Here is a 13,463-nt window from a genome sequence, read left to right as displayed (position 1 = left end):
CATAGCACCCCATAGCACCCCTCACAGCACCCCATAGTGCCCCATAGAGCCCCATAGGTACCTTCTCGGTGCGGAGCTTTCCCCCAAGCAGCCTCTGCAGCAGCGCCCGCCCGTGCTCGGTCACTGCTGCCACCTGCAGCAGAGGGGGGGTAAAACGTGGGTCCAAGGGGGGTAAATGTGGGTCTGAGGTGGTAAATGTGGGGTCCCAGGGGGGTAAATGTGGGTCCCAGGGGGTAAATGTGGGTCTGAGGGGGGTAAATGTGGGTCCCACAGGGGTAAATGTGGGTCTGAGCGGGGTAAATGTGGGTCCCAGGGGGGTAAATGTGGGTCCGAGGGGGTAAATGTGGGTCCCAGGGTGTAAATGTGGGTCCCAGGGGGGTAAAACGTGGGTCCGAGGGTGTAAAATGTGGGTCCGAACCGGGTAAATGTGGGTCCGAGGGGGTAAATGTGGGTCTGAGGGGGGTAAATGTGGGTCCGAGGGGGTAAATGTGGGTCCCAGGGGGGTAAATGTGGGTCCCGAGGGGGTAAATGTGGGTCCCAGGGGGTAAATGTGGGTCCGAGCGGGGTAAATGTGGGTCCCAGGGGGGTAAATGTGGGTCCGAAGGGGGTAAATGTGGGTCCCAGGGGGGTAGATGTGGGTCCAAGGGGGTAAATGTGGGTCCCAGGGGGGTAAATGTGGGTCCGAAGGGGGTATATGTGGGTCCCAGGGGGTAAATGTGGGTCCCAGGGGGGTAAATGTGGGTCCCAGGGGGTAAATGTGGGTCCGAGGGGGTAAATGTGGGTCCCAGGAGGGTAAATGTGGGTCCCAAGGGGGTAAATGTGGGTCCCAGGGGGTAAATGTGGGTCCCAGGGGGGTAAATGTGGGTCCGAGGGGGTAAATGTGGGTCCAAGGGGGGTAAAATGTGGGTCCGAGGGGGTAAATGTGGGTCCCAGGGTGGTAAATGTGGGCCCAAGGGGGGGTAAATGTGGGTCCGAGGGGGTAAATGTGGGTCTGAGGGGGGTAAATGTGGGTCCGAGGGGGTAAATGTGCGTCCCCAGGGGGGTAAATGGGGGTCCGAGGGGGTAAATGTGGGTCCCAGGGGGTAAAATGTGGGTCCGAGGGGGTAAATGCCGGTCCCAGGGGGGTTAAATGTGGGTCCGAGGGGGTAAATGTGGGTCCCAGGGGGGTAGATGTGGGTCCGAGGGGGTAAATGTGGGTCCCAGGGGGTAAATGTGGGTCCCAGGGGGGTAAAACGTGGGTCCGAGGGTGTAAATGTGGGTCCGAAGGGGGGTATATGTGGGTCCGAGGGGGGAAATGTGGGTCCCCAGGGGGGTAAACGTGGGTCCGAGGGTGTAAATGTGGGTCCGAAGGGGGTAAATGTGGGTCCGAGGGGGGAAATGTGGGTCCCAGGGGGGTAAAATGTGGGTCCCAGGGGGTAAATGTGGGTCCCAGGGGGTAAATGTGGGTCCCAGGGGGTAAATGTGGGTCCGAGGGGGTAAATGTGGGTCCCCAGGGGGGTAAACGTGGGTCCGAGGGGGTAAATGTGGGTCCCAGGGGGTAAATGTGGGCCCGAACCTGCCCCTCCAGAGCCTCCAGCAGCGTGACCGCCTCCGCCGCCGCCATCTTGGCACTGAAGGTTTTGCCGGGGCGGTGGCAGCTGCCAATAGAGCGCGGCTCTGGGGATGTTGACCAACGGGACGGCGAGGAGGGAGAGGAAGTCCCGCCTCGCCGCCTCTGGGCGGGAGGGGAGGAGCGACAGGGGAACGGACCCAATGGGAGGCGAAGAATGGGGCTGTTGGACCGCCCCCTGAGTGGTTGGGCGGGACAAGGGCCGGCGGACAGGAGCGGCCCTGATGAAGAGTCCCTCCCCAACAGCCCTATCGGCCCCCCTTCAGGTACTGGAAGGCTGCTCTGAGGTCTCCACGCAGCTTCTCTTCTCCAGGCTGAACAGCCCCAACTTCCTCAGCCTGTCTTCATACGGGAGGTGCTCCAGTCCCTCATCATCCTCGTGGCCTCCTCTGCACTTGTTCCAGCAGTTCCATGTCCTTTTTATGCTGAGGACGCCAGAACTGTACACAGTACTCCAAGTGGGGTCTCACAAGAGCAGAGCAGAGGGGCAGGATCACCTCCTTCGACCTGCTGTCCCTGTCAAGGGACAAGGGGGGGGGGTCTATGGGGGTCTATAGGGGTCTATGGGGCCTGTGGGGGGGTCTATAGTGGGTTTATGGAGGTCTATTGGGGGGTCTATGGGGCATCTGTTGGGGGTCTATAGGGGGTTTATGGGGGTCTGGGGGGGTCTATAGGGGTTTATGGGGGTCTATAGGAGTCTATGGGGGTCTGTGGGGGGTCTATAGTGGGTTTATGGGGCTCTATTGGGGGTCTATGGGGCATCTGTTCGGGGTCTATAGGGGGTTTACGGGGGTCTGGGGGGGTCTATAGGGGTTTATGGGGGGTCTGTGGGGAATTTATGGGGGTCTATGGGGGGGTCTATAGGGGGTTTATGGGGGTCTGGGGGTGTCTATGGGGGTCTCGGGGGTCTATAGGAGTCTGTGGGGGGTCTATAGGGGGTTTATGGACATCTATGGGGGGGTCTATAGGGGGTTTATGGGGGTCTGTGGGGGTCTATGTAGGTCTGTGGGGGTTTATGGGGGTCTGTGGGGGGTCTATAGGGGATTTATAGGCATCTATGGGGGGTCTATAGGGGGTTTTATGGGGGTCGGGGGGGGTCTATGGTGGTCTATAGGCTGTCTATGGGGGTCTGGGGGGGTCTATAGTGGGTTTGTGGGGGTCTATTGGGGGGTCTATGGGGCATCTGTTGGGGGTCTATAGGGGTTTTATGGGGGTCTGGGGGGGTCTGTGGGTGGTCTATAGGGGGTTTATGGGGGTCTGGGGGGGTATATGGGGCATCTATTGAGGGTCTAGGGGGGTCTATAGGGGTCTATGGGGGTCTATAGGGGGTTAATGGGGGTCTATGGGGCATCTATTGGGGGTCTATGGGGGTCTGGGGAGGTCTATAGGGGTCTATGGGGGTCTGGGGGGGGCCTATAAGGGATTTATGGGCGTCTATGGGGGGTCTATAGGGGGTTTATGGGGGTCTGGGGGGGGTCTTTGGGGGTCTATAGGGTGTCTATGGGGGTTTATGGGGGTCTATGGGGGTCTGGGGGGGTCTTTGGGGGTCTATAGGGTGTCTGTGGGGGTTTATGGGGGTCTGTGGGGGTCTATAGTGGGTTTGTGGGGGTCTGGTGGGGGTCTGTTTTGGGTCTATGGGGCATCTGTTGGGGGTCTATAGGGGGTTTATGGGGGTCTGGGGGTGTCTGTGGGAGTCTATAGGGGTTTATGGGGGTCTATAGGACTCTATGGGGGTTTGTGGGGGGTCTATAGTGGGTTTATGGGGGTCTATGGGGGGTTTATGGGGGTCTGGGGGGTCTGTGGGTGGTCTATAGGGGGTTTATGGGCATTTATGGGGGGTCTATAGGGGGTTTATGGGGGTCTGGGGGTCTATGGGGCATCTATTGGGGGTCTATAGGTGTCTGGGGGGGTCTATAGGGGTCTATGGGGGTCTGTGGGGGGTCTATAGGGGATTTATGGGCGTCCATGGAGGGTCTATAGGGGGTTTATGGGGGTCTGTGGGGGTCTATAGGGGTTTATGGGGGTCTATAGGAGTCTATGGGGTGGATCTATGGGGCTGGGGGTGGATCTATGGGGCTGGAGCCTCTATGGGGTTGGTATAAGGGGTGGGGGGGGTGGATCTGTGGGGCTGGGGGTGGATCTGTGGGGCTGGAGCCTCTATGGGGTTCGTATAAGGGGTGGGGGGTGGATCTGTGGGGCTGTGGGTGGATCTGTGCGGCTGGAGCCTCTATGGAGTTCGTACAAGGGGTGAGGGGGGCGGGTCTATGGAGCTGGGGGTGGATCTGTGGGGCTGGTGGCTCTATGGGCTTCGTATAAGGGGTGTTGTGGGCACATCTATGGGGCTGGGCTCTATGGGGCTGCCCCATAGGTCCTGGAGAAGCTACGCCCCATCGAGCACCGCCTCAAGTACCAAGTGGAGAAGCTGCTGCGGGCGGCCATGACGGGGGCCCCAGGTGAGCCTTGCCCCATAAGTGCGCCCCATAAGTGCTCCCTATGGGGTTCTGCCCCCCCCCATAGATAACTCGTGACCGCCCCATAGGAGCTGAGCACCCTTTGGCCTTCCATCCGGAGCCCTCCAACATGGCCGAGGTGAGCTATGGGGTGACCCAGGGTGCTATGGAGTGGGCATGGGCACACTATGGGGCAGCTCACGCCTCCTTTGCCTCATAGGAACCTGAAGCAGCCCCATTGAAGGCCCCTGGCTTAGGGGGCAGGCGCCGCTAAGTCCCGCCCCGCATCATCCCCGTGCAGTACGGTGAGTGCAGGGCCCACCCCACGCCTCCCGGCCCCCATAGGACTCAGTGCGGGTGCTGACGGGTGCCTGTGCCCCATAGATTCCGTGGGGCAGGAGCAGCGGGCGCAGGAGGTGGCACAGTGCCGGGCCCTCAGCAGCTCTGTGCTGCAGGACGAGCTCAGCGACGCCCCCCAGGAGCTGTGGGGCAGCCGTGGGGCAGGGGGCGATGTGGAGAGGTGGGAGCTATGGGGCCCAGGGGGGGTTATGGGGCGCTATGGGGCTGGAGGTGGGAGTTATGGGGCTCGGGGGTGGTTATGGGGCGCTATGGGGCTGGAGGTGGGGGGGAGTTATGGGGCTCGGGGGTGGTTATGGGGCAGGAGGGTGGCACTTATGGGTCTCTAGGAGTCACTTGTGGGGAGCGGTGTGGTCTTTATTTCTGGGGGGTCAGTTTCGCGTGTTATTGGTGCTTCGTGCAGCCCCATAGAGAGCACAGAGTGGCCGGCGGTGCCCTGCAGCGCCCCCTAGAGGCGGGAGGCCGCGCCGCCGGCCACCACCACGGTCTCCCCGGTGACGTAAGCGGCCGCGGGGGAGCACAGGAAAGTCACGACCCCGGCCACGTCCTCGGGGGTGCCCAGCCTGCAGGGGTCACGTGATGAAGGAGGGGGTTTCATGTGATGGGGAGGGGGGTTAAGGGGGTCACGTGATGTCACCCACCTGTCGATGCCCATGGCCCCCATCACACGCTTCTGCACGGCCTCGTCCTCCCAGAGCTGCCATAGGGACCCATAGTGCCCCATAGGGACCCATACAAACCCCATAGCGCCCCATAGGGACCCATAGAAACCTCATAGCGCCCCATAGAGACCCATAGGGACCCCACAGCACCCCATCGAGACCCGTAGAGAACCCATAGAGCCCCATAGAAACCCCATAGCACCCCATCGAGACCCATAGAGACCCCATAGTGCCCCATAGAAACCCCATGGTGCCCCATAGAGACCCATAGAAACCCCATAGAGACTCCATAGGGACCCATACAAACCCCATAGCGCCCCATAGGAACCGAAAGAAACCCCATAGGGACCCCATAGAAACCCATAGAGACCCCATAGGGACCCATAGAAACACCATAGGGACCCCATAGAGACCCCACAGAGACCCCATAGGGACCCACAGAAACCCCATAGAGCCCCCATAGACCTCTTTATACTCCCATACAGCAGAGGAGGCGTGTCCTCGCCTGACCCCGCCACCTGCAGCACTGTACCGCCCCCTGGTGGATGCGCAGCAACGCGCTGCCTGGACCCCGCCATAACCCCCATAGAGCCCCATAGCACCCCATAGACACCCCATAGTGCCCCACAGCACCCCATAGACACCCCATAGTGCCCCATAGATACCCCATAGACACCCCATAGTGCCCCATAGATACCCCACAGACGCCCCATAGCGCCCCCCAGGTCACTCACGGCCCTGCTGAAGCGGGTGCGGATCAGCCCCGGGGCCACCCCATTGATGCGGATGCCACGGGGCCGCAGCTCCGGGCCCAGCGCCTTCACCAGCCCCAGCAGAGCTGCCTTGCTCACGCTATAGGGCCCCAGTGCCTGCCCCACGGTGACGTCACTGAGCCGCAGCCAATCCACTTGGCGGCTGCTCAGCGCCGCAGCCAATGGGCTGACAGCAGAGCTGAGCCGTGGGGCAGCCGTGGAGTGTAGCACGGATGGAGCCTGCCCCATAGATCCTGCCCCATGGATCCCATTGCCACGGGGCCAACCCCCCCATAGAGACCACATAGCCTGCTCCAGAGACACCCCATACCCGCCTCATAGCCAGCCCTATGGATCCTGCCCCATAGATCCCGACCCATAGATCCTGCCCCATGCATACCACTCGATAGGGCCTGTGCCATGGGTCCAACCCCATAGATCTCACCCCATAGCCTGCCCCATCACCGCCCTATAGCCCTCCCCATAGACTCCTCATACCCCCCCCCCCCAGCGCCCCACAGCTCACCGGGAAGGGCATGTACCCGGCCAGCGACGACACCAACACAATGGAGCCTCCCCTGAGGGGAGCGAGGGAAGAGCCACAGTGGGGTGGGGGTGGCCACAGCTTGGCCCCGCCCCCTCCTCCCCAATCCCCACCCCCCTCACCCCCTTTTCTCCATGTGGGGCACCACGAGGCGGATCAACATGGCCGCCGCGGTCACGTTCACCTGGAAGATCTGTGGGGCGGGGCTATGGGTCAGATCTAAATGGCAGGAACTATGGGGCAGGGTCTATGGGTCAGATCTAAAGGGCAGGATCTATGGGGCAGGATCTATAGGGCAGGATCTCTGGGTCGCACCTTATCCCACGCCTCCTCCTCGGCCTCCAGCGTGCTGCCCATGACAGGGTTCGTGGCCGCGTTGGACACCAGGATGTCGATGCCCCCATAAGTGTCCAGAGCCCTGGGGGGGGGGGGGGAGGGGGCATGGGACCCATAAGTGTGGGGCTGGGACCCACAAGTCCCCCCCATTGCCGCCCCATTGCCGGCACTCACCTTCTGCACCAGCGCCTGCCGGTCCTGGGGCCGCCCCACGTGACACACGCAGCCGGTCACGTGCTCCAGGCCCAGCGCCCGCAGCCGCTCCAGCGCCACCTCCACGTGCTCGGCCCGGCGCGAGCTCAGCACCACGTGGGCACCAGCCCCGCCAGCGCCGCCGCCACCGCCAGCCCGATGCTGCAGGGGGGCAATGGGGCTCTATGGGGAGCTATGGGGCTTTATGGGGCACTATGGGGCTCTATGGGGTGTTATGGGGCCTCTGTGGGGCTCTATGGGAGCTCTATGCTGCGCTATGGGGTCTCTATGGGGTGCTATGGGGTCTCTATGGGGCGCTATGGGGTCACTATGGGGCTCTATGGGGTGCTATGGGAGCTCTATGGGGCGCTACAGGGCTCTATGGGGTCACTATAGGGCTCTATGGGGCACTACGGGTTTTCTATGGGGCTCTATGTGGTCTCTATGTGGCTCTGTGGGGTATCTATGGGGCACTATAGGGTATCTGTTGAGCACTATTGGGCTCTGGGGCTCTATGGGGTTTCTATGGGGTGCTATGGGGCCTCTCTGGGGCATTATGGGAGCTCTAAGGGCGCTATGGGTCGCTATGGGTCACTATGGGGCGCTATGGGAGCTCTAAGGGGCTCTATGGGGTCACTATGGGAGCTCTATGGGGCTCTATGGGGTGCTATAGGGTCACTATGTGAGCTCTATGGGGCATTACGGGGCTCTATGGGGTCACTATGGGAGCTCTATGGGGCACTATGGGGTATCTATGGATCGCTATTGGGCTCTGTGGGGCGCTACGGGGGTCTATGGGGTTTCTATGGGGCGCTATGGGGTCTCTAATGAGGGGCTACATGGGGGTAGAGTCAGCGTGTTGCTGCGCGTCCAGCAGGGGGCGGTATAGTGCCGCAGGGGGCGGGGTCAGCCGAGGGCACGCCCCCTCGGCTCTATGGGGGCTCTGGGGGGGCCTCTGAGGTATCCATGGGGCGCTATGGGGGGGGCTATGGGGTCATCGGCACGGAAATGGGGTGTCTATGGGGTGTCTATGGGGTGTCACTGGGGATCTGGGGCTCTAGGGGGGCTATGGGGGCCTATTGGGGGCTATGGGGTGGTAGAAACGCAATAGGGAGGGAAACGGGGCTGTGTCTATGGTGGGTCTATGGTGTCTCTATGGATCGCTATGGGTGTCGGTGGGTCCCTGTGGGGCTCTATTGGGTCCCTGTGGGGTCTCTATGGGTCCTTATGGGGCTCTATGGGACCCTCTTGGTCCCTATGGGGCTCTATTGGGTCCTTATGGGGCTCTATGGGGCTCTATTGGGTCCCTATGGGTCCTTAGGGGGCTCTATTGGGTACCTATGGGTCCTTAGGGGGCTCTATGAGTCCCTATGGGGCTCTATTAGGTCTCTATGGGTCCCTATGGGGCTCCATGGGTCCCTATAGAGTCTCTATGGGTCCCTATGTGACTCTATTAGGTCCCTATGGGTCCCTATGGAGTCTCTATGGGTCCCTATGGGGCTCTATGGGGCACTCACCCATCGGTGGCCGCTGTCACCGCTGCCACTTTCCCCACCAGCGCCATTGGGAGCTCTGGAAGCCGCTGCCCCACGGCGGCCTCTGCCCTGGGAGGGCACCGGGGGTAGTGGGGGGGCCTTAGGGGCAGAGAGGAAGTAATGGAAGGAATGGGGGGGGGTAATCGGGAGTTAATAGAGGGGAATGGGGGGCAATGGGGGTGAATGGGGGGAAATGGGGGGCAATGGGCGGACGGGGGGGTTAATGGGTGGCAGTTGGGGGGGGCACGGCAGGCATCGGCTCCTCGCGAACCCCCTCGGAGCCGCTCGGGTCCCTTCGGGTGGCTCCGCCCCCGCGGGCGGCTTCTGCTGCCCTCGGCTCCCTTCGGAAAGCTTCGGCTCCGCTCGGGTCCCTGCGGGAGGCTCAGCCCCTTCGGGAGGCTTCGGGTCCGAGTGGCTCCGAGGGCGTCCCAGAGGAGCCGACACCTCCGTTGCCCCCCTGTTACCCCCCATTGCCTCCCGTTGCCCCCCGATTACTGGGCTCGGCTCGGCTCGGCTCGGCTCGGCACGGCTCGACTCGGCACGGCTCGGCTCGGCTCGGTTCGGCGCGGCTCGGCACGGCTCCACCCTTGCCCTCTATTAACTCCCTGTTACCTCCCCATTGCCTCCCCTTACCTCCCGCTCTCCCCTAAAGCCCCCCCTTTGCCCTACATGGGGGTCTGTGGGGGATTAGGGAGAATATGGGGTTCTGGAGTCCCTACATGGGGGTCTATATGGGGCTTTGGGGTCTGGAGTACAATTATGGGGATCTGTGGGGGGATTTGGGGGTCTGGAGACTGTGATGGAGGGTCTGTGATGGAGATCCTTCATGGGGTTCCATGGGGGAATATGGGAGGATATGGGGGTGTGGAGTCACATTATGGGTGTCGATGGGGGGGATTTGGGGGTCTGGAGTCCCTGCATGGGGGTCTGAGGGGGGATTAGGGTGCATACGGCCGTCTGGAGTCACTACTTGGGGTTCTGTGGTGGTTTGGAGACCCTTCATAGGGGTCTATTGAGGGATTAAGGGGGACATGGGCGGCTGGAGTTCCTACATGGGTGCCTATTGTGGTCTGGGGACCATTCATGGGGTTCTGTGGGGGAATATGGGAGGATATGGGGGGACTTGGAGTCCCTACGTGGGGGTCTATGGGGGAATATGGGAGTCTGGAGTGCCAACATGGCATTCTATGTGGGGATATGGGGAGAGACAGGGTGTCTATGGGGCAATATGGATGGCTGGACTCCGTAAATGGGATTCTATGGGGGGGATATGAGGTGTTTAGAGGGGGATATGGGGGGAGTTGAGGGTCTGGAGACCCATAATGGGGTCTGTCGGCATCTCTGGGGGGATTAGGGGAGATACGGGGGTCGATGGTGGGTCGGAGAAAACACCAGGGGCAAACTCACCAGCAAAGGGTTCAAGGTTCAAGCAGGTATTCTTCACTGCGGCGCCGGCAGCCACGGGGGACAGCTCCTCCTAACCCGTGTCTCCGAACTGCTAAACAAGCCGTCCTTCTATAGTCACTAAGCATACATATTCATTACGTACAGACATGCATATTATAGAATCATTTGAATAGTTACGGTTGGATAGAACCTTCAGATCACCCAGTTCCAAACCCCCTACCATGGACAGGGACACCTCACACTAAACCATCCCACCCAAGGCCTCATCCAACCTGGCTGTGAACACTGCCAGGGATGGAGCACTCACAACCTCCCTGGGCAACCCATTCCAGTGCCTCAGCACCCTAACAAGAAAGAATTTCCTCCTTATATCCAATCTAAACTTCCCCTGTTTCAGTTTTAACCCATTACCCCTTGTCCTGTCACTACAGTCCCTGACGAAGAGTCCCTCCCCAGCATCCCTATAGGCCCCCTTCAGACACTGGAAGCTGCTATGAGGTCTCCACGCAGCCTTCTCTTCTCCAGGCTGAACAGCCCTAACTTCCTCAGTCTGTCTTCGTACGGGAGGTGCTCCAGTCCCTCATCATCCTCATGGCCTCCTCTGCACTTGTTCCAGCAGTTCCATGTCCTTTTTATGCTGAGGACACCAGAACTGCACACAGTGCTCTAGGTGAGGTCTCACAAGAGCAAAGTAGAGGGGCAGGATCACCTACTTCGACCTGTTGGTCACACTCCTTTTGATGCAGCCCAGGATACGGTTGGTTTCGGGCTGCGAGCGCACACTGCCGGCTCATGTTCATTTTCTCATCGACCAGCACCCCCAAGTCCTTCTCCACAGGGCTGCTCTGAATCTCTTCTTTGCCCAACCTGTAGCTGTGCCTGGGATTGCTCCGACCCAGGTGTAGGACCTTGCACTTGTGGTTGAACTCCGTAAGTTTTGGCATCAGCCACCTCACAAGCGTGTCAAGGTCCCTCTGGATGCATCCCTTCCCTCTAGGGTATCAATTCGCCAACATTCGCACATAAAGTATATAAGCATATAAAGTTATTAATATATCAAGTTATGACTATATCAACTGATGAATATATAGTTATGAATACATAAAGTTATGAATCTATCCTTATGAATATATCAAATTATTCATATATAAAGTTATGAATCTACAAAGTTGTAACTAGAAAATTATGACTATATCATGAGTTATATCAGATTGTGAATATATAAAGTTATGAATGCATAAAGTTATGAATATATAGAGTTATTAATATTTCAAGTTATAAATATATGAATTTATGAGTATATAATGTTATTAATAAATCAAGTTATGACTATATAAGGCTATGACTATATAAGGCTATGACTCTATCAAGTTCTGTCAAGTTGTGAATGACACGGCCCGGCTTTCCCTCAGAAGGCGTGGGGGGGGTGCCTCTCGGGAGTCTGATTTTGCCATGGAAGCGCCCAGCGCTCGCAAGCCTCACCCCAAGGGTCCGGGGCGGGGCAGGAAGGGCCCTGCCGGGGACCGGTACCGGGAGTCCGGGTAATCCAGTGCTGGAATCCGCTTCCACGCACCCGCGCCGGCGCCCGCCCCACACCCCTTGGCTGGGCCGCTTGGGCTGGTTCCCTTCAACGTGGAGCTCGAGTGGCTCGAACCACGCGTCCCTCTATTGGTACTGGGGCACACCCCACCCTTGGCTTTTAAAGGTTTCATACCTTGGAAAAGGTAGGGAAAAAGCATAACTTGTTCATTTTTTAAAATAAAATCTTTAAGAATCACAAAATTAAAAAATCAATTTTTTAAAAATTAAAAATTATAACCTTTATACCTTAAAAAGGTAGGGAAAAATCATAACTTTTAAAATTAAAAACCATAAAATTTTAAAAATAATAAAAAATTAATTTTAAAAAATTATAATCTTTATACCTTTAAAAAGGTAGGGAAAATCATAAATTCTTAATGACTTTTTTTAATAAACTTTAAAAATTAAAAATCATGAAATTTAAAAATAATAAAACTGACTTAAAAAAATAAATATTATAACCTTTATATATTTAAAAAGGTAGGGAAAATCATAAATTTTTAATTAAAAAATAATAAAATTTAAAAATTAAAAATCATAAGACTTAACAAATAAGAATTAAAATTTGAATTAAAAAATTGAAAATTATGAAATTTATACCATTTTGGCAGCATTTCAGGTGGGTTTGGGGCAATTTGAGCTGGATGTGAGTCGTCTGAGGGCAAATGCACCCCCTATGCCCCTCCCCCCAGCCCCTCCCCCCCATGCAATTTCACATTTTAATTCACTTTATTTAACTTATTTCCTTATTTTTAATGCAAAAATCCTCGCGGGGTGGGAGGGGCTCCCCTATGGAGGGGGCGGGCGTTGGCGAAGGGCGCGGTCAGGCGAAGCCCCGCCCCTCTGGCTGGGGGAGGGCGAGGAAGCAGCGCATTGGTTGGCATGCAGGAGGGGGCAGGGCTGACGTGCGGTAGCCCCGCCCACTTGGGGAGGACAAAGCAGCATTGATTGGCCACCCCTCCATGGCCACGCCCCCTCATTGGTCAACACCCCCCGTGCACAGTGCAATGGGGCGGCCCACGGTGGGTTTGGCTCCGCCCCCTGGGGGGGTTGGCAGCCGTGGGGCAGGAGCGGGGAGGCTTGAAGAGGGGGTTCTATGGAGTGGGGGAGCATTGGCTCAGCAATGGGGGGTCCCGCTCTGGGTCTTGATGTGGGTCACTCTACGGGTCTCACTGTGGGTCTCTCTATGGATCTCTCTATGGGTCCCCCTGTGGGTCTCACTGTGGGTCCCATTGTGGGTCTGTGGGTCTCTCTATGGGTCCCCCGTGGGTCTCACTGTGGGTCCCACTGTGGGTCTCTCTATGTGTCTCACTATGGGTCCCCCTATGGTTCTCTCTATGGGTCTTGCCATGGGTTTCACTGTTGGTCTCTCTATGGGCCTGTGAGTCTTGATGTGGTTCTCTCTATGGGTCTCGTTGTGGGTCCTGCTGTGGTTCTCTCTATGGGGCTCTCTATGGGTCTGTGGTTCTTGATGTGGGTCTCTCTATGGGTCTCACTGTGGGTCTCTCTATGGGTCCCCCTGTGGGTCTCTCTATGGGTCTTGCTGTGGGTCTCTCTATGGGTCTCTGTGTCTCTCCATGGGTATCTCTGTGGGTATCCCTATGGGTCTCTGGGTCTCTCTGTGGGTTTCTCTATGGGTCTCTGGGTCTCTCCGTGGGTCTCTCTATGGGCTATGGGTCCCTCCGTGGGTCTCTCTATGGGGCCCGCTGTGGGTCGGGGTCATTTGGCCAGCCGACTGATGACCCGGATCAGCGCCGCATTCTCGTCCTTGAGCCGCTCGTTGTCAGCGCGGAGATCGGCCAAAGCCTGGGGGGGATCCATGGGGTGGGGGGGGGGTGTGAGGGGGGGTCCCATGGGTCTGGCTCCCCCGGCCCCCCCCCAACAATGGCACCTTCAGCTCCTCCTCCAGCTCCGCCGCCTTCCGCTCCAGCGCCGGCGCTCCTGGGGGGGGATGGGGGGGTCTCTATGGGGCAGGGGCATGGGGGGGTCTCTGTAGGGCAGGGGCATGGGGGGATCTCTGTAGGGCAGGGGGCATGGG

The 13,463-nt window shown here is 58.3% G+C and overlaps 2 protein-coding genes and 2 long non-coding RNA genes across 6 annotated transcripts in view; 1 reads left to right on the top strand and 3 right to left on the bottom strand.

The window, feature by feature from the left end:
* LOC136007059 (neuroguidin-like) overlaps nucleotides 1–1,603 on the bottom strand; it is a gene marked incomplete at its 3' end in the record, with an annotated part of 4,057 nt that extends 2,454 nt beyond the window's left edge. The window contains exons 1-2 of the mRNA XM_065665001.1: nucleotides 1,556–1,603; nucleotides 62–133 (exon numbers count right to left, since the gene is read on the bottom strand). Coding sequence (XP_065521073.1) covers nucleotides 62–133; nucleotides 1,556–1,603 — 120 coding nt within the window. The remainder of the gene's footprint in view (nucleotides 1–61; nucleotides 134–1,555) is intronic.
* Nucleotides 1,604–3,904: 2,301 nt separating this feature from the next.
* On the top strand, nucleotides 3,905–10,973 carry LOC136007057 (uncharacterized). Of its 3 annotated transcripts, XR_010609447.1 has the most exons (5): nucleotides 3,905–4,198; nucleotides 4,280–4,364; nucleotides 4,444–4,579; nucleotides 10,276–10,514; nucleotides 10,660–10,970. It is a non-coding gene; the product is annotated as an uncharacterized LOC136007057 (long non-coding RNA). The 3 variants fall into 3 exon arrangements; XR_010609445.1 differs by having other exon boundaries at nucleotides 3,911–4,198; nucleotides 10,276–10,973; XR_010609446.1 differs by lacking the exon at nucleotides 10,660–10,970 and having other exon boundaries at nucleotides 3,911–4,198; nucleotides 10,370–10,384.
* Nucleotides 4,753–8,500, bottom strand: LOC136007056 (dehydrogenase/reductase SDR family member 4-like). Its single transcript, XM_065665000.1, is given in 9 exon segments — nucleotides 4,753–4,979; nucleotides 5,058–5,113; nucleotides 5,813–5,947; nucleotides 6,357–6,408; nucleotides 6,497–6,567; nucleotides 6,690–6,792; nucleotides 6,886–7,042; nucleotides 7,045–7,064; nucleotides 8,420–8,500. Coding segments are annotated over 9 exon segments (756 nt in total). The 5' UTR covers nucleotides 8,467–8,500; the 3' UTR covers nucleotides 4,753–4,864.
* A 1,162-nt stretch (nucleotides 10,974–12,135) lies between the features above and the next one.
* Nucleotides 12,136–13,395, bottom strand: LOC136007055 (uncharacterized). Its single transcript, XR_010609443.1, has 2 exons — nucleotides 13,317–13,395; nucleotides 12,136–13,231 (listed from the first exon to the last, which is right to left on the bottom strand). It is a non-coding gene; the product is annotated as an uncharacterized LOC136007055 (long non-coding RNA).
* Between the last annotated feature and the right edge of the window lie 68 nt (nucleotides 13,396–13,463).

This window comes from Lathamus discolor, unplaced genomic scaffold (genome assembly GCF_037157495.1).
Source record: "Lathamus discolor isolate bLatDis1 unplaced genomic scaffold, bLatDis1.hap1 Scaffold_958, whole genome shotgun sequence".
Classification (NCBI taxonomy): domain Eukaryota; kingdom Metazoa; phylum Chordata; class Aves; order Psittaciformes; family Psittacidae; genus Lathamus; species Lathamus discolor.
This window is presented reverse-complemented; position numbering and strand designations above follow the sequence as displayed.